The sequence below is a fragment of the Scyliorhinus canicula genome, chromosome 4, assembly GCF_902713615.1.
Source record: "Scyliorhinus canicula chromosome 4, sScyCan1.1, whole genome shotgun sequence".
In the NCBI taxonomy this organism is placed as follows: Eukaryota; Metazoa; Chordata; class Chondrichthyes; order Carcharhiniformes; family Scyliorhinidae; genus Scyliorhinus; species Scyliorhinus canicula.
In genome coordinates, this window is record NC_052149.1 from 7,127,264 (window position 1) to 7,154,665 (window position 27,402).

The following is a 27,402-nucleotide window of genomic DNA, read 5'->3' on the forward strand; positions in this document are numbered from 1 at the left end:
CTATCCCGCTTGACTGGGGGTGATACGCAATGTGGAAGTTCTGTTTTATGCCGAATATGGTCAGGACGTTCTTCATGACCCGTCCTGTAAAGTGAGATCCCTGATCTGACTCTATACTTCTGGGGAGACCCCATCTCGTAAAGATGTGGTGGGTCAGGATCTTTGCAGCTGTCTTAGCTGTGTTGATTCGTGAAGGGAAGGCCTCTACCCATTTGGTAAAGGTATCTATAACCACCAGAACATATAAAATTTATAGCCATTCCTGCAAGGGGGCAATGGTCCTATAAAGTCGATCTGGAGGTTTGTCCAGGGGCCATTAACGGGGCGAGTGTGGCTGAGTTGTGCCTTCTTTGAGTACCTCTCCGGGTTATTCTGTGCACAAATTAGACAATTCTCTATGTAGTGTGTTACATCTTTTCGTAAGTTGGGCCACCAACAGAGTTGTCTAAGGTGTCTTGTGGTCGGGTCGATCCCTTGGTGTCCATGACTGTCATGGAATAAGGCAATCATTTGATTCCTATCTTGTTCAGGAACCACATACAATTTATCTTTAATGATCACACCCTCGTGCGGTCAAAGCGTGTTTGAATCTATCATATTGTGCTACAAAGTTTCCTTTAAAAATCTTCCGGAGATTTCCGTCCTGTTTCTGTGCCTGTGTTAAATCTTTGATGTTTGTCTGTGAGACCTGAACTGCACTCACAGGGGCGCTAGCTGGTGCGCTAGCTGGGGGTGTCCAAAAGTGACCTCGCCTGGAACCTGCTTTTGCCAGTGCGTCGGCTTTTACATTTCCGGGGGGGGGGTGACCTATGGTGACTCCTAACTTTAACTATACCATACGTCCTATCCTTTGCCTTCTCTAGGATATGGCGGAGTAATGGGGCTGATGGAAGGGGCTTCCCGTCTGCGGAGACAAAACCTCTCGTCCTCCACAGGGGTAGAAAATCGGTCAGGCTGTTACAAACATATAAGCTGTCCGAATATATGTCTGCTGGGCTGGGAAACGAGTCTGGGTGGTCCACTATATATGCGATGGCCGCAAGCTCTGCTGCTTGCGCGCCTAAGTGACCCGGTAATTTTAAAGAAATTTCCTCTAGTGCGCGACCCTGCGCATCCTCCACATAGATCCCACATCCAGTGATGCGTTCTCCATCTAAAACTGTGGATGAACCGTCCACATATATTTTCAATGGGGCACACGTGTCTGTGTGCTGGGGGCTCTGGCTTGAATTCCCTATCTTCCTGGGGGGCGTCTTTGCAATGAAGGGTCCTGTGTTGTGTAGGGGTGCTACAATCTCACATTCATGGGGTTGTCCTGGATACTGGAGGTTGTCGGCTAAAAATGTGTGTGTCCTGGTCCGTTTAACTGTTATGTCCCGTCCTTGTAACAGTAACGTCCACCTAGCTGCTCTTCTCTGGCTCACTGAACCGTCCTTCAGTGGACCGTCTAAAAGTAACTGTGTGGGGGTGTGTTCGGTCAAAATGGTGATGGGATTGAGTCCGGTAATATACGAGAAGTACTGAACTGCCCAAAAAACTGCTAGTAGGTGCCTCTCGCAGGCTGAAAATCCTTGCTCGATGGGGTCTAAAAGTCGTGAGGCATAAGCCACGGGTCGTAGCTGCTCGTGCCGTTCCTGAAGGAGCACGGCCGAGAGGGTCAGATCTGTGCTCGCTACCTCTATTGCATAGGGGGAGAGTTGGTCTGGGACTTGTAGCGCGGGTGCTGCACTAAGGGCCTTTTTTAATTCTTCCACAGCCTCTGTATGCTGCGGAAGCCATTCCCAAGGGGCTCCTTTCTTAAGGAGGTCTGAGAGTGGGGCTGCCTTTGTCACAAAACCATCGATATGGTTCCGACAGTAACCAACCAGTCCTAAAAATGACCGGAGGGCTGAAACATTCTGGGGAAGGGGCAATTTGACAATCGTTTCAATTCTTTTGAACTCGATCTCGCGTTTGCCGTGCGTGATCACTGTACCCAAATACATCACTTGGTTCTCTAATATTTGGGCCTTTCTGGGGCTAATTTTACATCTTATTGAGTTCAGAAGTTCCAGGAGCTCGGCCAGAAGCATGATGTGCTCTGCCTTGGTGTCTGTCTGCAGTAATAGGTCGTCCACATACTGTACCAAACATTCAGGTCGGGAAAATTTGACTAATCCATTTGCCAGCTGGCGGTGGAAAATGGATGGGGAATTGTGGAATCCTTGTGGAAGGCATGTCCACGTATACTGTTGTCCTTTAAATGTGAAGGCAAATTTGTACTGGCACGCCTTTGCCAATGGGATTGACCAGAAGCCATTGCTAATGTCCAATACCGTGAAATATTTGGAGTGGAGTCCCTGCTTGAGCATGGTCTCGGGACTTGTTGCTACCGTGGGGGCTACTGCTGGGGTTACTTTGTTGAGTTCCCGATAATCAATGGTCAGATGCCATGATCCGTCGGGCTTCCTCACTGGCCAAATAGGTGCATTATTGGTCGAGGCTACTGTCCTAAGTACCCCTTGCTCTAGTAAGCTTTCTATCACCTTTCCAATTTCTCCCTCTGCTTCTAGGGGAAATCGGTACTGTCTCTGTGGTCTGGGGTCAGGTCCAGTAACTTGAACTTGTCCAGTCATTCTGCCGCAGTCGTGCCGGTGACTGGCAAATGCTGTCCTGTGTCGGTTCAAAACTGCCCTAACTTGTCTGTCCGTGCTAAGTGTGGTCAGGTCGAAACAATAGTCGCCTACTGCGCTAATCCTATTTGCATACTCTCCTACTGTGAGAGTTGCGGGTGCTCTGTCCGATTTTGCCATTCTCCAGACACACTAATTTACTGGGTCGAACGACAGGCTGTGGGCATTCTTAAAATCAATACCCAGTATGTGTTCTGCTGTGGGGGGCAGACTAACTAAAACAAAGGGGTGTCTGGTGGAGATGTTCCCTAGCTGAATTGCTACGGGGGCTGTAATGTGTCCCTGCTGCGAGTGACCTGTAAATCCGCTGAGTGTAATTGTGGATGTGGTCGGCCACGTGTCTGCCTGTGCTGTAATGGTGGAATTAATTGTGGTGCGGGACCCTCCTGTGTCCCAAAGTAATTCTATGGGTTTCCCTCTAATCTTTGCTGTGACTACCGGCCTTCCGGATCGATCCCAGAGGGTGTCACAGACCCAAGTGGGGGAGCCCGAACACCGTCAGTCCGTTCCGCCCACATTGGTCTGTCCTGACTGCGTCCCTATACTGTGAATAGGCTTAGGTTTGTTCCTATTCAGAGTGCCTGTCTGCTGGCCTCTCTGAGATCTATGTGGGCCGTTGCATTCCCTTGCAAAATGTCCTAATTGTCCACAGTTGTAGCATTCCTGCGACTTCTGTGGGGGGCTGTTCTTTCCCTCGTTTACCCATGTGGGGTTTTGGTGCGCTCTCACTGCCTGAATATCTGCTGCAGCCTGAGCTTCCTCTGGGGTCTTCACTTTAACTTTGCCCTGGACAGATTGTTCCCAAGCACGGGACAATCTTTTCAGAACCCATTTCTCATTATGGGCCTCTTCTGAGGGGTCGTAACTACTACAAACATTCTGTCCTGCATCTGTGCCATGGGAGATTATGGTGCGGGTCCATTTAACCATATTGTCTCGGTTTAAATGTGCGCGGTCTAATTCGCCAAAAACGGCAGTGAAATGGATCCACAGCCTTCCTGCGAATGCTGTGGGATGCTCTGTCCTCTTTTGCCTACACTTATTTAGGCCTTCGACTGGGTCTCCTCTATTGTACTGTTTTTGTAAATTCACCACCCTGTCTTAGAATTCCCCCATACCAAAAAGGGCCGAGATTCCAAATGGTGAACAGGGATTCTCACTCCCTGACTCCGATGCAGGCTTCTGTGGGTGCCATTCAGGTCAAACTATATTTCCAAGTTATTCCCCGGTATAACCCATACCTTCACCGAAGAATTTTACCTACTTACCCCTTAGTAGCATCGATGTCCTGGGTCCTGCGTTATTAAGGAAGTGAAGTAAGCTAATAACCACTTTTTCAGGTTAAGTTATTTCATTATTATTATACTTTTTTTTTATAAGATGCAAACACTTTCTTTACAGAAAGGAAAAACGATTAGTGATTCTGGATGCTGCTGGTTTGTTGTAGGGACCTTCAGACTCTCTCTCTCTCTCTCTTGTAGTTCTCCTCCCCTTCTCTCCTGTTGCTGTTTCTCTGTTTTCTCTGTTCTCTGTGTTCTGTCCTCCCCATTGCTGCTGGTTTCTCTCTCTCTCTCTTTTAGTTCTCCTCCCCTTCTCTCCTGTTGCTGTTTCTCTGTTTTCTCTGTTCTCTGTGTTCTGTCCTCTGTCCTCCCCATTGCTGCTGCTGGTACACTTCCTTAGGTTGGGCCAATTTTATTTCAACCTTGCCCTTCATAGCCTGAGCTTTCTTGGGATCAATAACTCTCCCATCAAGTTTGTGCTCCCCATTCAATACCCTGTCTACTCTTTCAGGATCCATTTTAATTAAGCAGTCTACAATCTCTCCACCTCCAGAAAAGCAGTCCCTTAAATCTTTCTTACTTGTTTCCCAGCTGAGTCCACCGACAAACATCTTCCTTCTCCTCCTCCTCATTCTTGCTGCCGTTTCTTTGAGCCTTCCACCTCCTTGAGGGGAGCGGAGCTCCCCCGGGCCGTCAGCTGTTCTTGCCTCGCGTTCTGCTGCTCTCTGTCTCTTCCTCGCGCGTGGGGGGAGTGGGAGGAGCGAGAGAAGCCCGCGCTTAGTGATTTTTGGCGGGAGAGATCGGGACCTCCGATAGGGAATGGACTACGGGGCTTAAAGGGGCATTCCATTACAATATTTCAACAGCACAAAGAAATATATGCAAACTCTCTTTTTTCTTTTTCCCTTTCTCCTGCTGCAGGTTGTAATAACAATTCTGACAGACTGAAATTGACTGCATTTTTGACAGAAGAGCTGACCACAGTTTCTGCTCTTTTCAGCTGCCACCAACCTCTTGTGGGATCTTTCCCTGCACTCTCCCAGACCAGATATTGGCAGACCTCTATGTTTCAAATGACACATTCTGTATTTTCCAGAACACCCCGTCTTGACATTTGAAACATTACTTTAATTTGGTTTATTTTCCCCCCATCCAATTGTACTAACATACATCCCCGATCTTTGTCATTTGTATGCATATCACAGACCAGTGTCAGTAAGAGTCTTGTTTTCCGTTCCAGTCCAATTACCGTGAACCATAGCCATAGCCGCTCAGGAAGGTAACACAATAGCTTTCCGTGTGTTCCACTACCTCCACAGCATTTTACTTCCTTGGGATAGCAGCACCGTATAAGCTTCCTCATGTCTCTTAGAAACAGCACACAACTCAGTTCATCAGTAACCAAACAGATCTTTTGTCCATCACTGGCTGTTACGTGTCCCATTTTTCCGTCGTCCAAATTGTTTTCCATTTCTGATTGGAATGGGGTAATTATATCATGTACCACCCACTGATCCCCTTGTTTTATTAATTTAAAATTTTCAATTGATCCTGCTTGTATTCCTAACTTCCCCATTAATGTCTAACATTGTCGTGAATCATGTAAGTCTGCCAACCTCTAGTTTACATGAGAATATCTTTCTGACAAAGTGCATATTTTCCATTACAGCATTTGCAAAACCACATTGAACCGTCTCTTTTTCAAACAAATTCTCCCTATTGTTAAATACATAGTAAAAATTTTAAGTCTTATCTTAACACATTACTCATTACCTAACCACACAAATAGACTGTGTGTTACAACTTTACATATTTTCAACTGTTAACAAAATTTAATATCAATATCGAAACATTCCTTCTTGGCTTTGGGAACAATAATTATTACATACTAAATATGGCATATAAACAACATCAATATTATTTGTAATGTACTATATAGTTAAATCAAGAAAACACACTAAACTACCCCTCTATTAAAACATTCACACAGTTTAGAAATTCGGATCAAGTTCTTTAACGACACACATACCCCCCTTATCATATATATATAACAGTCCCTATCAATTTACATTAAATTTTTTTTTTTTTTCTTTATAACGATTACAGCTCTTCAATGCAATATTGTTTTGCTGCATTGGTAACAATTTTCCCGCTGTGGTATCAAGCTACAAAAATTCTTAAACTATTGTCATTTATCATATTGGGGTTCCTCGTCAGTCGCTGCTATCTGACGAGACCCTTAATAATTCCACCGCGTAGTACATACTCCATGGAGACCGCAGATCACCCATCAGCTAATGTCCAGTTAGAGATGTCTGACTGGAGGTTTCACTGTCCAGTTATAATTTGATATTTTAATTTGTTTCTAACCCGTAAAGTTTTCCTCCGGGTTCTGTCATTTAATTCCCTCAAATATGTAGCCAATTGTATCATTAGTTCCCCCCCCCCCCCCCAATCCTGTCTAAAAGATTCCTCTCTGGAGTGTAGTTCTCTTCCTTCTTGTGAACTGGTTCGTTATTTATTTTTTCCATCTGAAAATCAAATGAACAGATCAAGGGTGGAGAGGGCCCTATTCTTTAATTTGTACTTTCTATTTTCATTTGGATTATCCCAGAAGTTCCCTCTCCAGGACTTCCGGATTTCTTTTGCCACCATTTCTTTTTGAACTGTTTTATTTTCCTTATCATTGATGTACATCATACAATTAAGGCCTGTTAAGCCTCCTCCTTCTGTCATTGCACCCCTGAGTGAGAAATTGTGATACAATTTATTTTGCTCCAGATACCATGCTTCTCTAATTCAACTGTATGTGTACCCAGAATCTGAACAATCTTGTCTTTACATTTTACAGCTTCACAGATTATTTTCCCTGCAGTCTCAGTGGGTAGCATCACCCAAATTTCCTCTGTATTATCAATTGGTTTTAATATCTTTATTTTCTAAAGCTCCTTCTTCAAGGTATTTAACATTCTAAACATCATTATTTCTGCATATGACTTTGTGTGATGACTTTGTGTGATCGCCAGGCACTAGGACCCTGCGGAGCCATGCAGTTTCAATTTCAACGCAGAAATTTCAAAGTCTGCAAAGCAGCTGACTGCTGCCTGCTGTTTATAACTTCCAATTTATGTGAAAATCGGCTTTACAAAATGTAACATTTTTTTTAAAAATACAAATATTAAAGGAAATTCACAATTCCTTATTAGACATACACACACATTCATCCACTCAGATCTTGGATCTCTACTCTGTAGGATTTCACAAATCCTTATTAAACACACACATACACATTTATCCACTGAGATCTTGGACCTCTATTCTGTAGGGTTTTAGTTATTCTTAACAAAATTTTGAGACCCCTCCATGCGGTTAAGTTTCACTTCTGCAGGAGTTTTTTTTTTGCCTCTGTTAAGCTTTTCTACTCTTGTTTCATTGTTTCAACTCTCTTGACCATGTTTCAGAGCAAGAGGATTATTCTCATTGCCATTTTTCGGAATTCAAGTTCTGTTCCTGGTTGTCCCTCTCAGTTGCAATCTGAAATTAAGGATAAGTACCCTTTCTGGGCCCTAGCCAAGGCTGACTAAGGCACTATCTTCCTGTTTTTGTTAAGGGTCGATTGGTTATTGGTCTCTGAATTCTAGGCGTCCCCATTTTCCAGAAAGTTTTCCGCACAATCTGCCTTACTCTAAGGATGATTTATTTTTTGGCCTCCTTTTACCAGTAATGGATGCAAGATTTTTAGTGCTGTCACCAAGATGTCTTGCAGACTTTCACTCAGGGTCAGCATCTTCTAGTCTGCTGATTCACACCCAACCTGAGTTTCAGTCCCCTCGATCCACAGAATATCCTTTCCAGACTAAACTCGGCAGGTAAAGTCTGACTCATACATAGACCAGAAACTTCTAATATTCTAGCCTTTGTGCCGGTTAGAAACTTCTAATATTCCAACCGTTTCTTGGGAACTAGAAACTTCTAATATTCTAGCCCCTACTCTAGCCCCCATTCTGCTCAGCTAGAAACTTCTAATATTCCAGCCTCGCTTTACCGAGAAACTTCTAATATTCTAGGCCTCCACGCTGGATGCCATGGAGAAAGCAAAAAACAGGCTGGGCGTAATTATGGGCTCGAGCCCCACGTTGGGCGCCATGTTTTTGTAAATTCACCACCCTGTCTTAGAATTCCCCCTATACCAAAAAGGGCCGAGATTCCAAATGGTGAACAGGGATTCTCACTCCCTGACTCCGATGCAGGCTTCTGTGGGTGCCATTCAGGTCAAACTATATTTCCAAGTTATTCCCCGGTATAACCCATACATTCACCGAAGAATTTTACCTACTTACCCCTTAGTAGCATCGATGTCCTGGGTCCTGCGTTATTAAGGAAGTGAAGTAAGCTAATAACCACTTTTTCAGGTTAAGTTATTTCATTATTATTATACTTTTTTTTAATAAGTTGCGAACACTTTCTTTACAGAAAGGAAAAACGATTAGTGATTCTGGATGCTGCTGGTTTGTTGTAGGGACGTTCAGACTCTCTCTCTCTCTCTCTTGTAGTTCTCCTCCCCTTCTCTCCTGTTGCTGTTTCTCTGTTTTCTCTGTTCTCTGTGTTCTGTCCCTCCCCATTGCTGCTGGTTTCTCTCTCTCTCTCTTTTAGTTCTCCCTCCCCTTCTCTCCTGTTGCTGTTTCTCTGTTTTCTCTGTTCTCTGTGTTCTGTCCTCTGTCCTCCCCATTGCTGCTGCTGGTACAAGTCCTTAGGTTGGGCCAATTTTATTTCAACCTTGCCCTTCATAGCCTGAGCTTTCTTGGGATCAATAACTTTCCCATCAAGTTTGTGCTCCCCATTCAATACCCTGTCTACTCTTTCAGGATCCATTTTAATTAAGCAGTCTACAATCTCTCCACCTCCAGAAAAGCAGTCCCTTAAATCTTTCTTACTTGTTTCCCAGCTGAGTCCACCGACAAACATCTTCCTTCTCCTCCTCCTCATTCTTGCTGCCGTTTCTTTGAGCCTTCCACCTCCTTGAGGGGAGCCCCCGGGCCGTCAGCTGTTCTTGCTTCGCGTTCTGCTGCTCTCTGTCTCTTCCTCGCGCGTGGGGGGAGTGGGAGGAGCGAGAGAAGCCCGCGCTTAGTGATTTATGGCGGGAGAGATCGGGACCTCCGATAGGGAATGGACTACGGGGCTTAAAGGGGCAGTCCATTACAATATTTCAACAGCACAAAGAAATATATGCAAACTCTCTTTTTTCTTTTTCCCTTTCTCCTGCTGCAGGTTGTAATAACAATTCTGACAGACTGAAATTGACTGCATTTTTGACAGAAGAGCTGACCACAGTTTCTGCTCTTTTCAGCTGCCACCAACCTCTTGTGGGATCTTTCCCTGCACTCTCCCAGACCAGATATTGGCAGACCTCTATGTTTCAAATGACACATTCTGTATTTTCCAGAGCAATACCCTATCGCGTCTAAAATAGATGTATGCATCTCCTCTAGTGTGCCTCCTCCAACGTTCTGTGGGTCGGGGAGGGCTGCAACTACTGATGGGTCTAGACTCAAAACTGTGAGCTTCACTTGCTCGCTTTCATCCAGGCCGTACATGGTAGCCTGCTGTTTCACTTTCGCGAAAAATTGGTGGGGGTCTGCGGTGGGGAGAAACGGGGTGATTTTCTCACACGCGTCCCTGAGTTGCGTTACAGTTAAGGGGGTGGTGTAGGTGATGTCGGGTGCGCCGTCGGTAGTTGCCTTTCTTTGGGTGGTGACAGGATTCATAGGTGCGGGTGCTATCTGATCTGTGGGGGGTTGGGGTGCTTTCCTTTTCTGTTGCGCTGCTGGCGCACATGTTCCCTGAACATAGCGCTGTGCTGTCTCGCTCAATTCTTGCCAATCTGGGGCATTCTCCTCATCTAACTGTGTTCCAAAGGTGCTTTGGAACCCATTCTGTACTGAAAGCAACGATTGCAGCTCTGCAATCTGCTTCCTACACTTTGCGTGGTCCACTGTGCTTTGCCTTTGCTCAGTGGTGGCAGCATGGAGTGCTCTTAAAGCTGCCTTTAGGTCAGAGCATTGCCTCTGCATTGCCTCTACCTGCTTTTCTGATTCTTCTCATATCAGGACTGCACGCTGCACGTCCTGATAGGCCTTTTCACATTGGGCCTGGGAACTGCTCAGATGGGTTAGACACGACTGATGTGCCCTCTTGGCATCATCCACCTCTCTTTCCTTCTCTGCCAGCTTCCCTCTTAGCTCGAGGTTTTCACTTTCGATGTCCCTGACATCCACTTTACTCATTCTATTCCTCTCTAACTCTGCTCGGAGCGTCCGAACGACCTCTTCAGTGCCTCGCAATTGTGCCAAACAGGACACATTTGCCATCGGCTTGCGTGCTTTACTTAGATTCTTTTTATGAATTTGAGAGAGGTTTTCCCACCAAGTATGTCCTATACTCCCGGGACCTGTCTCCTCATTCACACAAAACTCATTCCAAAGGGACCATCCTTTCCCTTTGATGTATTTCCTGAGTTCCAGCTCCCATACGGGACACTGGCCTACTCTGCTACTGCTGGTCGCTGCGACCACGAACTGCTCTGGATTCATGAGGCGTTCCATTGCCTGCATGGCAATTTTCTCTTTCTGTCTTTAATTTGGAACAGGGGATGATCAGGTAATGCTTTTAAATACGGGTAAGGCTTTTGCTATGTTCCGATTATAAAACTCCCGACAGCTTGTCGCAACAAAAATCTCTCAGGTTAACCTTACAACCCTATTAGTTACGCATGCAAAAACACATTTCCGAATTATCGTTATTGATTTGAACTCCTTGAACACCTGTCGTTTTTCCTTTTTCCCAATTGCAATTTCCAATTCAAATTTCTGGGTTCTCTCGGAGAGGGGGGGGCCACTTCTAATCGAGTCCCGTCTGGATGTCGCCATGGTCGTTCTGGGTGAGTGTGCTTAACACTCACTTGCCTCTGTTTCTCGTTCTAAGCTCTGGAGTCGCCAGGTGCCGTAAAGACACCGCTACAGGTTTCAAGGTCAAGTTCAAATCAATAAAGCTGTACACCAATTTAAGTCCAAAACAATTAGAGTTTATTATAACACAATTATAATAACACTCATGCACATGCTAAAGATTAAACTTACTTCTACCACTAAACAACTAATACTTAGCTAGGAAGGAACTGCGAGGTCAGGGAACAAGGCCTTTGTTCTGTTCTGGTCTGGAGGCTTCGAATCGCTATCAGTTGGCAAGGGTGTCAGTAATGCCGGTTTCAGGTAGCGGTCGTTGTTTAGGCACTTACGTTTTGGTGGCTGCTGCTCAACGGCTGATGTAGAAGACAGGGGTCTGGAGGCTGGAGCCGGAGGCCGGAGACAGGAGACTGAACCATGTGTGGGACCTTTCTTTTATAGGTCCCAGGGGGTCCGCGCCCCTTTGGGCGGACTCTCTTACCTGCTTGGGATCGATTGGGCCTCTTCCCAATCGATATGTTTTGAACCCCCCAATCCTAGGGCCGTTCCTTGATTGCTGGGGCGGTTCTTAGGACTTATTGTCCTGGGCTTCTCTGGCGCCACTGGGTCTGGCCTCCTATTGAATGTATCGATTGATACTTAATTTGTGTCCATTGTATCTGGGACTTGCCCGGTATCAACTCATTAGTATGCTAACGGCTTCTCATTCACAGTGCTGCCTGGTCTCTGTAGCCATCAGAAACCGGTTTCTGTAGTTGTTCCAATACTTAATTGCTCTGCAAGCTGTTTGCTCTTTAACATGTCCGTTTTCCCTGCACTCTTTGCAGTCTTCCATTTTGTGTTCGTTAGTGGCCATCTCAGGTGGCTACAAGGGTCTCTCCAATGACTGAATAAGAAAAGCACAACCTCCCCACTTTTATATTCACTTTCCCTTGTGACAAATGGGACAATTCCTAATTAGTTGCTGTACTTGCGTGCTATTAGTCTTTTGCGATTAAATACTAGGACCCCGAGATGCCTCAGCAACTCAGAGCTTTGTAATCTCTCACCATGTAGATATTATGCTATTTTCCCGCTGCCAAATGGACAATTTCCCACTTTCTTCCATTGTGCTTCGTTTTCCAAGTCTTTGCCCACTCACTTAATCTAACTCGATCACTTTGTAGCCTCTTTGTGTCGTCTTCACATCTAACTATCACACCTATCTTTGTGCCATCAGCAAATTTCGCTCCGAGATCTTCAAGGTCTCCATCCAAGTCATTTACCTAAATACGAACGGCTGAGGCTACAGCACTGATCACTCATAACAACTTTGCCAACCAGAAAAAGACACATTTATGCCTACCCTCTGTTTCCTTTCAGCTGGGCAGTCTTCAATCCATGCCAACATCTAACCCCCTCCCCCCCCACGATGAGCTTTTATATCTTCCAGCAAACTTTGACAGGCACATTATCAAATGCCTTCTGGAAATCAAAGTACATAGCCACTGGATGCCCTTTAACCACAGGATGTGCTACTTCTTCAAATAATTCCAATAAATTGGTTAGACATGACTTCGCTTTCACAAAACATTATTGAATCTGTCTGATCACCCTGAATTTTACCAAGAACTCTTCAATACATCTTGTATAGTGGCTTCTAACATTTTTCCTATGTCAGTCGTTAAGTTAACTGTCCATAGATTCCCGCTTTCTGCATCCCTTCATCGGGACCTTGGTGGGTCGGGATTAGTGATCATATCTGCCTCAGAAACAAGAGTGCTTACACTTCAGAAATAATTAATACGCCACAAAGGGCTTAATGATATGCTGAGGATGTGGAGTGATCAATGTAAATACAAGATCAACCTACATCTCACTGTTCTACTGGATGTTGGCAGTTCTGTTCCCTCAAACACACTGAGACACCATGTGTAACTGATGTACAAGAGGTGAGCTGTTGTTTCTTCACCATTTACCAGGAAATATACCATCTAATGCATTGAGAAATCATGATACGACAAACACATGGATCAGACAGCAAGTGGATATTGCCAGAGCATCGTTTTTCGACGGCATCTATTTGGAACAGTGGCAAAAGATTACACCTGGAACTCTGGAATATGGGGCAATGACTCAGCTGGTGAATGAAACCGCAGAAGTGTTCCACCGTGCAATACCTGGATCGCAGGTAAAAAAACATTTTATATTTAAAAATGCAAACAAGCAATGTGGTGCTCACTGTAATTAATTTTTAAAGTGTCTGGCTATATTTCTGGATCAATAAATTGAAATGCTGATTTCTAACTACTGTTAATGCATCATCTGGGGGAGGTGTTGGCATTGTGGTCATATCACCAGACGAGTAATCCAGAGGACCAGGTTAATGTTCTGGAACATTTTGAATCCCGCCAAAGTGGCACATGTATGAAGCTCTTGTGATGTTTCAATCCGGTCTTTGTTGTTACACGACTGTGCTTCGAGTCTGTAACTGGACCTAATCAAAGTTTTACTGTACAAACATTTTCTATTCTTTTTTGTAACCTACCTCAGATCATGAGTATTTATCGAAAATATTCTTGATCCTGGTCAATTGCTTTCTGATGCAGTTGTTAATTACTGTTTTCTGATGACATACTAATTAAACTTTTAGCTATTAAATATCACACCTTTTTTAGTGATATTTAGTAATAATCTAACTTTATTTTGTTTGCACTGCACTGTTAGAAGACAATATCTTAAAGTGTTGCAACAGAACTGTGGTTTGGATTTATCATAATTTTTAATATGTTTCTACTGGTTTGTGTACATAATACTTTGGCAAGTGTACATATGGAAGTGTTTATGTATACCTGGTGCTTTTTAACCAGTGTCGAATTTAAAAAAAGAATAATTTGGTATTAAAATTTAAAAAAGGGGTTAGATTACGAGGAGAGGTTGAGTAGACTGGAACTGTACTCGTTGGAATTTAGAAGGATGAGGGGGGATCACATAGAAACATTTAAAATTATGAAGGGAATAGATAGGATAGATGCGGGCAGGTTGTTTCCACTGGCGGGTGAAAGCAGAACTAGGGGACATAGCCTCAACACAAGGGGAAGTAGATTTAGGACTGAGTTTAGGAGGAACTTCTTCACCCAAAGGGTTGTGAATCTATGGAATTCCTTGCCCAGTGAAGCAGTTGAGGCTCCTTCATTAAATGTTTTTAAGGTAAAGATAGATAGTTTTTTGAAGTATAAAGGGATTAAGGGTTATGGTGTTCGGGCCGGAAAGTAGAGCTGAGTCCACAAAAGATCAGCCATGATCTCATTGAATGGCGGAGCAGGCTCGAGGGGCCAGATGGCCTACTCCTGCTCCTAGTTCTTAAGTTCTTATGTTCTAAGACCACGATTGCAATTTTATTCCATTACTCAATCCACAATTTAAACAAAAGCTGGTCTTGGAAACAGTGACAATGCCTTGATTCACTGGTCCATCTGTTTCACTGATGCCTTTTAGTGAAGGAAATCAGGCATCCTTATCTGGTTGTTCCTACAGCTGTCATAGAATTTACAGTGCAGAAGGAGGAGGAGGCCATTTGACCCATCGAGTCCGCACCGGCTCTTTGAAAGAACGCCCTACCCAAGCCCACACCTCCACCCTATCCCCATATCCCAGTAACCTCATCCAACTCCAAGGGAAATTTTGGAAACTAAGGGCAATTTAGCATGGCCAATTCACCTAACTTGCCATCTTTGAACTGTGGGAGGAAACCGGAGCATCTGGAAGAAACCCACGCACACACGGGGAGAAAGTGCAGACTCCGCACAGTCACCCAAGCCGGGATTCGAACCAGGGACCCTTGAGCTATGAAACAATTGTGCTAACCACTGTGCTACCCCCCCCCCCCCCGTGTTGCCCACAATGGTTAACTCAGTACTGCCTCTGAAATAGTTTAGCAAGCTACACAATTTTATCATAACTGCTACAATTTAATTTAATAATCTTTATTGTCACAAGTAGGCTTACATTAACAGTGCGCTGAAGTTACTGTGAAAAGCCCCGAGTCGCCACATTCCGGCACCTGTTCAGGTACACTGAGGGACAATTCAGAATTTCCAAATGACTAACAGCACATCTTTCGGGACTTGTGGGAGGAAACTGGAGCACCCGGAGGAAACCCACGCAGACACGGGGAGAACGTGTAGACTCCGCGCAGACAGTGACCCAAACCGGGAATTGAACCTGGGACCCTGGTGCGGTGAAGCAACAGTGCTACCCACTGTGCTGCCATGCTGCACCAAAGTCTAGACAAAGGAATGGAACCAGACTGGCTTCAACCTAGGCACCGGAAACGACATTGCCAAGTCCAGCCCTGTTGACCCTCCAATGTCCTACTTACTGAGATATGGGGGCTTGTGCCACAATTGAGAGATTTGTCTCACAGATGAGTCACACAATACCCATGGTCATGCTCACACAGTCATACCTTACGGACAATATCCTAGACACCACCATCCCTGGATTTGTCTTATTGCAGCAGCAAGACATTCCCACCAGAGGTGGTGGCACGGTAGTATACAGACAGGTTGCGGTTTCCCTGAACGTTTTCAACATTGACACTGGAGCCCATGGACTCTGATGGGTGAAGTCAAATATGGGCAAGGAAACCTTCTGCCTATTAAGAGTACATACATGCCTCGCAAACCCACCCGCAACCACTCATTAATGAACCTGTGCTCCTCCATATTGAATGCCACTTGGAGCAAGCACTGAGGATGGTAAAGTTACAGAATGCACTCTGGGTGGAGGACTTCAATGTCCATCTCCACGAGTTGCTTAGTAGCATCACCATTGTCCTAACTGGCCACGTCCAAAAGGACATAGCTCCAAGCCTGGGCCTGTGGCATGCCATGAGGGATCCAACAAGAGGAAAAAATATATTTAATCTCATCCTCTCCGAATCACCTGTTGCAGAGACTTCCAACTAAACCGTCTTGGTCGGAATGACCATCATACAATGAAAAGAAAATTGCTTATTGTCACGAGAAGGCTTCAGTGAAGTTATTGTGAAAAACCCCTTGTCGCTATATTCCGGCACCTGTCCGGGGAGGCTGGTACGGGAATCGAACCGTGCTGCTGGCCTGCTTGGCCCTGCTTTAAAAGCCAGCGGTTTAGCTGAGTGAGCTAAACCAGCTCCTATTCAATGGAGACAAAGTCTCGTCTTCACACTGACAGCACCCTCCACTGAGCGGACCTATCGCTCTGCAAAATGGGATAGATTTCAAAGAGATATTGTGACTCATGTCGTGGAATAAATGAGGCTCAGTGGGCCACAAGCAGAAGCATAATTATATCTTTTCGAAAGGATTGGCGCGTTGCTGGTAATGCCAGCTTGTATTGGTATGAAATATATCAAAAGCGTGGTGTCAAAAATGGAGTCAAAAGGAATCAGTGGAAAAGACTCCAATGCGAAGTCCTACAGTGCAAAGGTAGGCCAATCAGCCCATTGAGTCTGCACCGGCCATTTGAAAGAGCACCCCACATAAGCACACGCCTCTACGCTATCCCTGTAACCCAGTAACCCTACCGACTCTTTAGGACACTCAGGGGCAATTTAGCGTCACCAATCCACCTTCCCTGCACACCAGGAGGCAACCTATGCAGATACGGGGAAAAAAATGCAAACTTCACACAGAGTCACCCAAGGTTGAATCGAGTCCTGGTCCCTGGCGCTGTGAGGCAGCAGTGCTGACCACTGTGCCACCGTGCCGCCCCCAAATGGCTGGAGTGATGCCGAACACAATGGTTGCGGTGACTGGATCGGTTATTTCAGCTCCAGTACATCACTGCAGGAGTTCCTCGGGGTTCTGATCTAAGCCCAACCATCTTCAGCTGCTTCGTCAATAACCATCCCTCAATTAGAAGGTCAGATTTGGGAAGGTTTGCTGAAGCTTGCACAGTCACCATTTGAGACTCCTCAGATGCTGAAGCTGTCTGTGTGCTTCTACAGCAAGACCTGGACAATATTCAGGCTTGGGGTGGACAAGTAGCAGTAATATTCACACACACAACTTTCCGGCAACGCGTATCTCCAACAAGAATAATCCAAACATCTCCCCTTGATATTTAATTACATTACTATTGTTGAATCCCCCTCTATCATCACTCTTTGCGCTACCATTGACCTGGAACTGAACTCGTCCAGCCATCTAAATAGCTACACCAGCTACAAGATACAAGCCACAGCCACAAGCTTGCTGTGAAGGAAGGAAAACTGTAAAACTGCTGTATTTCCAAAGCTGCGGAGAACCTGAATGAATGATTCTGCAGGAAGACAATTACAGACAATTACAGGCTGCAAACAGTTGCCTGTACATTGAACTGTTATGAATATCAGTTACAGTCAAGATGTGGTTTGAGATTAAATTAACATTTTATTATATTCTGGCCATCAGGTTTCAATAAATGTGCCCTGGTCTCCTCATTGCGGTGATGGCCCATGTTATGACTATGTGCCAATTGCAAGATCCTGTGACTTCTTATTTGTGATGTCCATTCAAATGCAGAGTGAAATGGGCGATGAGTGTTTTGCAAAAGCAAATGCTCCCTATGACTATACTTATTCAGGTATGACCAACAAAACATTTTGGTTAAGTGTGTCCGGCCTTTATAAATATTAGCCTAAAATGGTCATATTTTTGTCCATTTAGGTCTTTCTGCTTATATTAATCTGGGTATTGATTCCAGAAAGCTGGTAATGGGAGTTCCATGGTATGGTAGCGACTACCGTTGCAAGCATTTCTATGAGGTAAGGACAAATGAATAATTTGCATTGCACACAGAATGGGAGTGAATGAGATCATCTGAAATCCATTCTCCGGGCATGTTAATTGGGAGAAGGTAGCTCAATGTTAATATCACTGAGCCAGTGACCCAGAGGCTAATGTTCTAGGGGCCGGGAACCAAGTCCCACCCAGGTAGCTGGTAGAATCTAAATTCAATATCATTTGGAAGCAAAAGCTTAATTGCTCTCTGAAGTGGCCCAGCACGTCACACAGTTCAAGGAATGAATTAGGGATAGGCAACAAATGCTGGCCTTGTCAGTGATGCTCACACCACATAGAATTTACAGTGCGGAAGAAGGTCATTTGGCCCATCCAGTCAGCACCGGCCCTCGTAAAGAGTATCCTACTTAAGCCCACGCCTCCACCCTATCCCTGTAACCCAGTAACCCCACCTAACCTTTTATAGACACCGAGGGCAATTTTATCATGGCCAATCCACCTAACCTGCACATCTTTAGACTGTGGGAGGAAACCTACGCAGACACGGGGATAAAGTGTAAACGCCACACAGTCACCCGAGGCCAGAATTGATAATAATCGCTTATTGTCACAAGTAGGCTGCAATGAAGTTACTGTGAAAAGCCCCTAGTCGCGACATTCCAGCACCTGTTCCAGGGGTGGGGGAGGGGAAGGGTTGGAACAGGAATTGAACCCGCGCTGCTGGTCTTGTTCTGTATTACAAGCCAGCTGTCCTAGCCTACTGTGCTAAACCAGCCCCTGTACGGAACCCGGGTCCCTGGAGCTGTGAGGCAGCAGTGCTCAACGCTGTGCCACCAGTCCATTGATTTTTACATTATTTCACTGAGACATTCCCTTATTCCAGATTCCAGATTGTAAACCACATGTTTCTTAAATCTTTCCCAAAGAACAACCTGGAGCAGGCCACTCGGTCCATTGTGTCTGTTCTACCAATCAGTTAGATGAATGATCTAATACCGGCCTTGATTCAATAACTCGTTATGCTTTTACCTGACAAAAATCGGACAATCTCAGATGTGACATTTTCAATTGACGCCTTTGTGTCACGGCCAGTGCATGTGAAGATCAGTCAGGCGGCTAATACAACTTTGATTTTCACAGAATTCACGAGCCCTATTTTCTCATCTTTCTTCTCTTTTACAGCCTGGTAGATGCCAATTAGAAGAGGATTCACACAAAGAAGGTGTTTGTGCCTTTCACATATCAACGACAAAACCATACAAAGACATCATGCAGGAGTTACCCAAATCATTTACCGGCAGATACTGGGACGATAATTACAAATCGCCATATTATGTCTACAAGGTAGGACAGTTCTCTGTGAGTTCGACTCTCTGCTAACTTAAGTGTGGCTACTCTGTGTGACTGAACCAGGCTAGCTCTTAGCCACATGGTGGAGGTGTGAGATTGTAACAACACCCTTGACTGACTCTCGAGATGTTCATCAGTGGAAAGAGGCGGAGTGTCAATGCCTCGTGTCTTTTATAGTCAGATCCCACCTCTGAGTGTCCTGCCTGCTTATTGGTCATGTCCTGTTCTCTGTGTCCATTAGCTGCTTGTCTGTGCTTGCCTGTATATCATTATATGTGTGTCTGCATATCATGACATCTCGGATTCAGCAAAGCTCAAGTTTTAAGTTTGTACAGTGGAAAATGTCTGCAATGGGAGAATCGACAAGAAAATGGGAGTTGATAAGAAAAGGACCCAAACCAATTCAGTTTTTAAAGACATGAGGCGGGAACTAGCGGTCTGTGGACGCAAATCTTGCCATGTTCACAAAATCACGCGAGAGGCCAAAAATGGAATTTGTGTCGACGAGATTTTGGATCAAGACCTTCTCGGCTCTCCCCGATGACATGATCAGATTCACCCCCAGGAAGGGGCATTGTAATGTATTTGGCGTGGTTTACGTCACATCTTAAACCTTCACTGAATCATCCCATCCCCCAGATGTGACGCCACATTGGTACGAATTGTTACGTTTAAAAAAAAAGGGAGCCCAAGAGGCCAGAAGCCGCTGGACAGCTCCGGGGGGAGTGGGGGGGGGGGGGGGGGGGGGGGGGGTTCTAGGGGGCTGTTGGATAGTGGTGAGGGTCGGTGGACACCGCAATGGGGTTGTGGATAGTGTGGGTGGCCCTAAGGTCTGCTGTCTGTGCTGTTTTAAAGTTCTTAGAGGACTGAGTCAGTCCGCTGACTGTGGCTTGGGGGCATGGGGCGGCTGCAGGCCACATGGGGTGGGGAGTGATGCGAGTCAAGGAGGCAGGCCTAATGAGCTGGGTGGATGAGACCCAGAAAGAAAATACAAAACGGTGCCCACCCTGGGTAGGGGTGCAGGTGGGGGGAGGGGGGTCCAGGGGTTCTCCAAAACTCTGTGGAGACATGACACACGCACGTGAAGTCTGAATGATGCAGCCTGAGTAAGAATGGCGAATATTAACTTTGCCTATCCTTTAAGTAGAAAGGAACTGTGCCCTCAAACATTCAAGTCATCAAACTGATTGGCCACCAAACGTTAACCCTTAATAATGTCAGTTGCCCACACATTCAAACTCAGGGAATGGGGTGAACACTCAGGGTTCAAGGCTCAATGCTTGGGTTTGTGGCATCGAGAGGCTTTGGCCTTGCTTATGTGCTGGACCCCAAGGCCTGCCAGTGAGGTTCCATTAGCCTCTAAGACGGACATTATCATCTAATTGATCCTGCCCATTAGGGATGTGCAAGTGAGGGGCAGCACGGTGGCGCAGTGGGTTAGCCCTGTTGCCTCACGGCGCCGAGGTCCCAGGTTCGATCCTGGCTCTGGGTCACTGTCTGTGGAGTTTGCACATTCTCCCCGTGTCTGCGTGGGTTTCGCCCCCACAACCCGAAAGATGTGCAGGCTAGGTGGATTGGCCATGCTAAATTGTCACTTAAATGGAAAAATATGCGCAATATGTTCGCCAACTATCACTTCAACCCTTCTTCGTTCCCCAAGACTTCGTTTAGAATTGCATCTCCTCTTGTTGAGTTTGTCACTAATTGGTTGAAAACATTTTCCTGGACACACTGCATGAGATTTTCTCCCTCAGCTCCCCTTATATTACTTGAATCCCAATTTATATTGGGATAGTTAAAGTCTCCTACTATTGTTCCCTTTTGTTCTTACAGGCATAAATGTGCCTCCATATTTGCTCTTCTATCTCCCTTTCACTCTTTGGTAGTCTGTAGTATATTCCCAGTTGTGAGACTGTGGCTGCCTCTATTTTGTTTCTATTTATAACCCATAATGCTTTGTTGTTGACCCGTATATGATTCATTCTCACAACTGGAGTTGATTCTTTAACAATTAGTGCTGCTCCCCATCCTTTTTTGTATCCCACTCCATCGTGCCTGAAAACATTGCATCCAGGGACATTGAGCTGCCACATTTGCTTCTCCTTTAGCCAGATTTCCGCTCTAGCAATGACATCCTGTTGCCATGTGTCTACCTGTGCCCTTAACTCATCTACCTTGTTTGTAACGCTCCTTGCATTGAAGTATAAACAGTTCAACCCCACCATCTTCCCTTGCTGAACACTTTTTGAACTCATCTCACGGCTAAATGGTTTTTCCTATGTCCTGAGACTGTAATCCCTGGTAACCCCTGGTTCTGAGCTGGCCTTCCATCGGGAACATCCTCCCTGTCTCTACCCTATCTAGTTCTGTGCTGATTTTGAAAGGAAAGCCATGGAAAACTTTAACATTAAAAAGGAAATCTCTGTACTAGTTATTCAAGTAGTTACGGCACTGGGTCAATACTCAAGACGTTATGAACACAAATTCCATCCAATTGTATACTTTAATACAAGTAGGAATGAATTGTTGTTTAAATAATGCTTTTTGCGATGTCCAAAATGTTACATTGATCCAAAAGTGTCACCTCTCGATGTAACGCCTTTGACTTTTTTGGCAGCTTACTGATAAATACCACGAGGTCTGGTATGATGACCCAGAGAGCCTTTCACTGAAGGCAACGATCGTGAAGAAGTTGAAACTCCGTGGTCTAGGTGTGTGGTTTGGAAATTTCTTAAACTACAGCGTTAATCCAACAGCAGCAATGCAAACTGAAGACATGTGGAATGCTCTGTGCCCAATCAGAAGAAAATGGAATGTTTGGAATGTTTAATCTACATATAATGCGATTTGTTGTGCTGGAAAATGTTTCAGAAAATGAGGTAAAATCCACAGTAATAATTAAACTAATGCAGATATAATGAACAGATTTCAAGGAGTGGCTTCTCTTTTGTCCGCCCCCCAAAAGTGGGTTTCCCGATCCAGTTGAGAATCGAGCGACAGCCGAAAAACGGGATGGCCGCCAATCCCACTGCACTACTCTGATCCACCACTGGTGACACCTGCGAGCTACATATCCAGCACCAGCGGCACCTTGCAAATTAGGCATTTGCACCCATTGAGCCCATTATTAAAGATGAGATCGCGGAGTACTTGGAAGTGCATGATAAAATAGGACTGAGTCAGCATGGCTTCATCAAGGGACGTCATGTCTGAAAATCTGTTGAAGTTTTAATGCAAAAAGTACTGAAGTGCAAATCTTTTAATGCAAGAGGTATTACGGGTAAGGCAGGTAAACGTAGAGCTTAGATTAGTACTTGGAACTATGATGTTGCCCTTGCAGAGACCTGTTTGAGGGAAGGACAGGACTGGAAGCTAAACGTTCCAGGGTTTAGATGTTTCCGGCGGGATAGATGGGATGTAAAAGGGGTGGAGGAGTTGCGCTACTGGTTAGGGAGAATATCACCGCTGTACTACAAGGGGACACCTCAGAGGGCACTGAGGCTATGTGGGTGGAGATCAGGAGTAAGAAGGGTGCAGTCACAATGTTGGGGGTTTACTACAGGCCACCCAACAGCCAGCGGGAGATAGAGGAGCAGATAGATAGACAGATTTTAGAAACGAGTAAAAACAACAGTGTTGTTGTGATGGGAGACTTCAACTTCCCCAATATTGACTGGGACTCACTTAGTGCTGGGGGCTTGGACGGGGCAGAGTTTGTAAGGAGCATCCAGGAGGGCTTCTTAAAACAATATGTAGACAGTCCAGCTAGGGAAGGGGCTGTACTGGACCTGGTATTGGGGAATGAGCCCGGCCAGGTGGTAGAAGTTTCAGTAGGGGAGCATTTCGGGAACAGTGACCATAATTCAGTAAGTTTTAAAGTGCTGCTGGACAAGGATAAGAGTGGTCCTAGGGTGAATGTGCTAAATTGGGAGAAGGATAATTATAACAAAATTAGGTGGGAACTGAAGAACCTAGATTGGGGGCGGATGTTTGAGGGTAAATCAGCATCTGACATGTGGGAGGTTTTCAAATGTCAGTTGAAAGGAATTTAGGACCGGCATGTTCCTGTGCGGAAGAAGGATAAATATGGCAAATTTCGGGAACCTTGGATAACGAGAGATGTGGTAAGCCTCGTCAAAAAGAAAAAGGAGGCATTTGTCCGAGGTAGGAAGCTGGGAACAGATGAAACCTGTGTGGAATATAAGGAAAGTAGGAAGGAACTAAAGCAGGGAGTAAGGAGAGCTAGAAGGGGTCATGAAAAGTCATTGGCAAAGAGAGTTAAGGAAAATTCCAAGGCTTTTTACACATACATTAAAAGCAAGAGGGTAGCCAGGGAGTGGGTTGGCCCACTGAAGGATAGACAAGGGAAGTGATGTGTGAAGCCAGAGGAAATGGGTGAGGTACTAAATGAATACTTTGCATCAGTATTCACCAAATAGAAGGAATTGGTGGATGTTGAGTCTGGAGAAGGGTGTGTAGATAGCCTGGGTCACATGGAGATACAAAAAGATGAGGTGTTGGACGTCTTGAAAAATATTAAGATAGATCAGTCCCCAGGGCCCCTACCACCCACCCCTACCACCCACCCCTACCCCTCCCCCCCACCCACCCCTACCACCCACCCCTACCACCCACCCCTACCCCTACCCCCACCACCCCTACACCCCGCACCCCCCCTACACCCCCCCACCCCCACCCCCCCACCCCCCCCACCCCTACCCCCCCACCCCTACCCCTACTCCCCCCACCACCACCCCACAAACGCCGGTACTCTCTCCCCCCCAACCACCACCCCACAAATGCCGGTACTCTCCCCCCCCACCACCCCACAAACGCCGGTACTCTCTCCCCCCCACCACCCCACAAATGCCGGTACTCTCTCCCCCCCCCCCCCCACAAATGCCGGTACTCTCTCCTCACCCCCCCAACACAAACACCGGTACTCTCCTCCTCCCCCCCCGCACTCGATGTAGGTAACTGAACGGCGTCAACTATCATTAATGGTTGACGCCATTATAAACTTACTGTGATTTTCGCCAACGTGACCCGTGGCCACGTCGGTGGGACATCGGCCCATCCGGGCCGGAGATTTGTTGACAGTAAAAATTAAATGACATCCCGCCGGAGCCAGCTGTTCTCAGAGGCTGCCGGCGGGATTTGCACAACGTCGGTTTTTGGTCGCTCGGAAAATTCAAAACTCGGCGGGAGCGGGAATAACGCCGCCGCCGGCCGATTCTCCGACCATGCGTGGGGTCAGTGAATTTCGCCCAAGGTTTGTAGCAATAACCGGATGGCTTTTGAAGCTGCTAAGATTTTTGTTCAGGTGAATTACTTGCCTTTGGTTTACTTAAAAGAATTTCAAAAAGACACGAAAATTGAAATGGTCAGTTAAAAATAGCAGTACCAGCTAAAGCTAGGAAGGCAGGGATATATGACATTTAGGTTGAATACTTGGGTCTGTTAGGAACACAGGAGAGTCCATGAAGTAATATAACATCAATTATATTTTCTGGTGGGGAACTGAGCTGGAGAGAATTCAGTTGCAGTTCGAGAATTATTAATAATAATCTTTATTTTCACAAGTAATTTTGCATTAACACTGTAGTGAAGTTAATGTGAAAATCCCCTGGTCACCACATTCCGGCAGCTGTTTGGGTAAACTGAGGGAGAATTCAGAATGTCCAAATGATCTAACAGCGCGTCTTTCGGGATGTGTGGGAAGAAACCGGAGCACCCGGAGGAACGCCACGTGGACATATGAACAACGTGCAGACTCCGTACTGTCAAACAAAAAAGGAGGGGTTATTGGGTTACGTAGATAGGGTGGAAGTGAGGGCTTAAGTGGGTCGGTGCAGACTCTATGGGCCGAATGGCCTCCTTCTGCAATATATGTTTTATGTTCTATGTTCTATGTGAGAGTACCTTTAAGAAATGGGTGTATATAAATGGGTGTGTATATAAATATCTGCAGTGAGAGTACCTTTAAGAAATGGGTGTTTACTACTGCAGTGATGTCAGAGATTGGGTGGAGCTGGGCTGTCTGTCAGCTTTTTACTTTCAATTTAGACTGTTTGCTGCAGGGTGTATTTTAGTTTTGTTTTCGGTGTTGGAGCTGAAGCCAGACAGAGCAGCTGTACTGTTCATCTCTCTGCCATGAAAAGACTATCTCTTGATAATTTGGTGAATTCAGAATTCTAAATGTTTTCAGTAGTAAATGTAAACCCAATGTGCTTCTGTAAAAAGGTGTTTCTTCTGTCTTTTGGATGTTGTTTGGGATGTTATTAAGGATTAGTGTTGTATTCTTTGAGGGTTGTATTTGAATTAATGGTTGCTAAGATGCTCACTGTATGTTTCTAAAAGGTTAACTTGAGTTCTTAGAATAAATATTGTTTTGCTTTTTAAAAAAAGTTCCATTTCTGCTGTCCCACACCTGTAGTGTGGGCCGTGTGCTCCCCATACCACAAGCTATTAAAAGTTCTGGTTCAGGTGAACTCCATGATACACTTTGGGGTTCTCTAAACCCTGGCCCATAACAGTACAGACAGTGACCCAAGCCGCGAATCGAACCTGAAGCCCTGGTTAAAAAGAATGGTGAAAGGGGCAGCACGGTGGGGCAGTGGTCAGAATTTCTGCCTCACGGCACCGAGGTCCCAGGTTCAATCCCGGCTCTGGGTTACTGTCTGTGTGGAGTTTGCACATTCTCCCCATGTTTGTGTGGGTTTTGCTCCCACTACCTAAAGATATGCGATTGGCCACACAAAGTTGCCCCTTAATTGGAAAAAATGAATTGGGTACTCTTAAATTAAGAAAAAGAAAAGAAAAAAATGGAGAAAGAACTGGAAAGGCAGCAAAATGAAGTGGAGATGCGGCAAAAATAAAACGCTTTTCAAATGGAAATTGAAATGAGGAGGTTCAAATTAGAGAGAGAAGAAAAAGCAAAAGACAGAGATTTTCAGATTTAAGTACAGGAAATTAAAAGGGAGCTGCCAGGAACGAGATGGGAGCTTCATCCTAGGGTGGAACCCAGTGGTGATCTGTTTAAATTTATACAGGCCGTCCCAAACTTCAAAGAGAAGGAAGTGGAACCCTTTTCTCGGGCAATTGAGAAAATAGCAACTCAAATGGAGCAAAAGAATAATGGACATGACCCATGCAAAGTAAATGATGGGGGTGTGTGGGTCGAATTCTAGGCGTCCGGGCTTGAGGGCTGCTTCCATGATTTCTTTGACTGTTTCCTAAGTATATTAAATTGTTGGAACCAACAATTCTACGGACACGTGCTTGTAGGATTAGAATAGCGGTTTTAATATTAACAGATTTGTGAGGGCCCTCCTGTTTGTTCCCTTATTTTTCCCTTTCTTTTATTTTTTGCAATTATTATTTTTACTCGTGGGTTATTAACGGACCTATGACTTTAAGGCAAAGCAGCTTGTAGATGGTCTGTGCCTTTAATTCGAGCAGAGGATTGTAGCGACTGGAGAGGTCAGTGAGGACTTGCTTTGATTGGCTTGGCTGGTGGACAATGAATTAGCTCGAAATGCGTTGCTTTGCCCGGTAACCAGTGGTGATTGTTTCTGATCTCACTGCGATGTTTTTCAGAGACAAAAGGTTGGGTTTCTAGTTTCCCTTTTAGTTCTGAAGCTTGAAAGGAGCAGCTCTAAGTCTCTCTCTCCAATCTGATGGATTCTCCCTCAATATCCATTGTACAAACTCTTCTCTCTCCCCAGTATGACTGGATCTAGAGAACTGGAGTGACAAGTCCAGCATCTGCGGGCTCTTTGCCTGTGACCACTTGGTGGGGAGGCCGCTGAATCACAGGAGGCTGTTGAAGATGGGATGGCTCTCGTTAATTGTATAGAAATAGAGCTTAAGTGGTGATAATTGGTTACTGGCCATTCTATGGCGGGATCCTGATTTCTCCAATGGGAGCTGGCCGGTTGCATCGCAAACTGTTTGTCGTCTGGCGCGGACATCGTTTTCTGCCTTTCCCGCTATTCACGCGCGTCGTTTCACTCAAGCGGGAGAGCAACATGGCCAGAGAATCGCGCCCATAAAATGTGTTTTTGTTGAATTGCGCCACACATATTTAGTTTTAGTAAGATGATGGAATTAATGAGAGGACAGAGGGGCTCAAGCAGTTCTGAAGTTTAAAAAGTTTAGTTTAAGATTGGGATGGGCCCAGAGGGGCAGCCGCTCTCAATACAGTGAGGTTAGAACTGTCTGTAGACAGGCTAGCAGGTTCCTTACAAACAATTTAGTTAAAGATTAAACTGGGGTCAGACCAGAGCAGCTGATCTCAAGACAGTGAGTTAAAAACTGGCCTGTGAATGGGATAGGAGAGATTTCAAAAACTGGCTGCTTAAACAAGTACGTTGAGACAGGCAAGAAAAAA

General features: G+C 45.4%; 1 protein-coding gene across 1 annotated transcript in view; it reads left to right on the top strand.

Annotated features, from left to right (window-relative positions):
* The window catches only part of LOC119964332 (di-N-acetylchitobiase-like), a 28,827-nt gene extending 6,903 nt beyond the window's left edge, over positions 1-21,924 (top strand). The window contains exons 3-7 of the mRNA XM_038793652.1: positions 12,876-13,084; positions 17,331-17,502; positions 17,586-17,683; positions 18,843-19,004; positions 21,628-21,924. Coding sequence (XP_038649580.1) covers positions 12,876-13,084; positions 17,331-17,502; positions 17,586-17,683; positions 18,843-19,004; positions 21,628-21,840 — 854 coding nt within the window. The 3' untranslated portion in view covers positions 21,841-21,924. The remainder of the gene's footprint in view (positions 1-12,875; positions 13,085-17,330; positions 17,503-17,585; positions 17,684-18,842; positions 19,005-21,627) is intronic.
* The last annotated feature ends 5,478 nt before the right edge of the window (positions 21,925-27,402 follow it).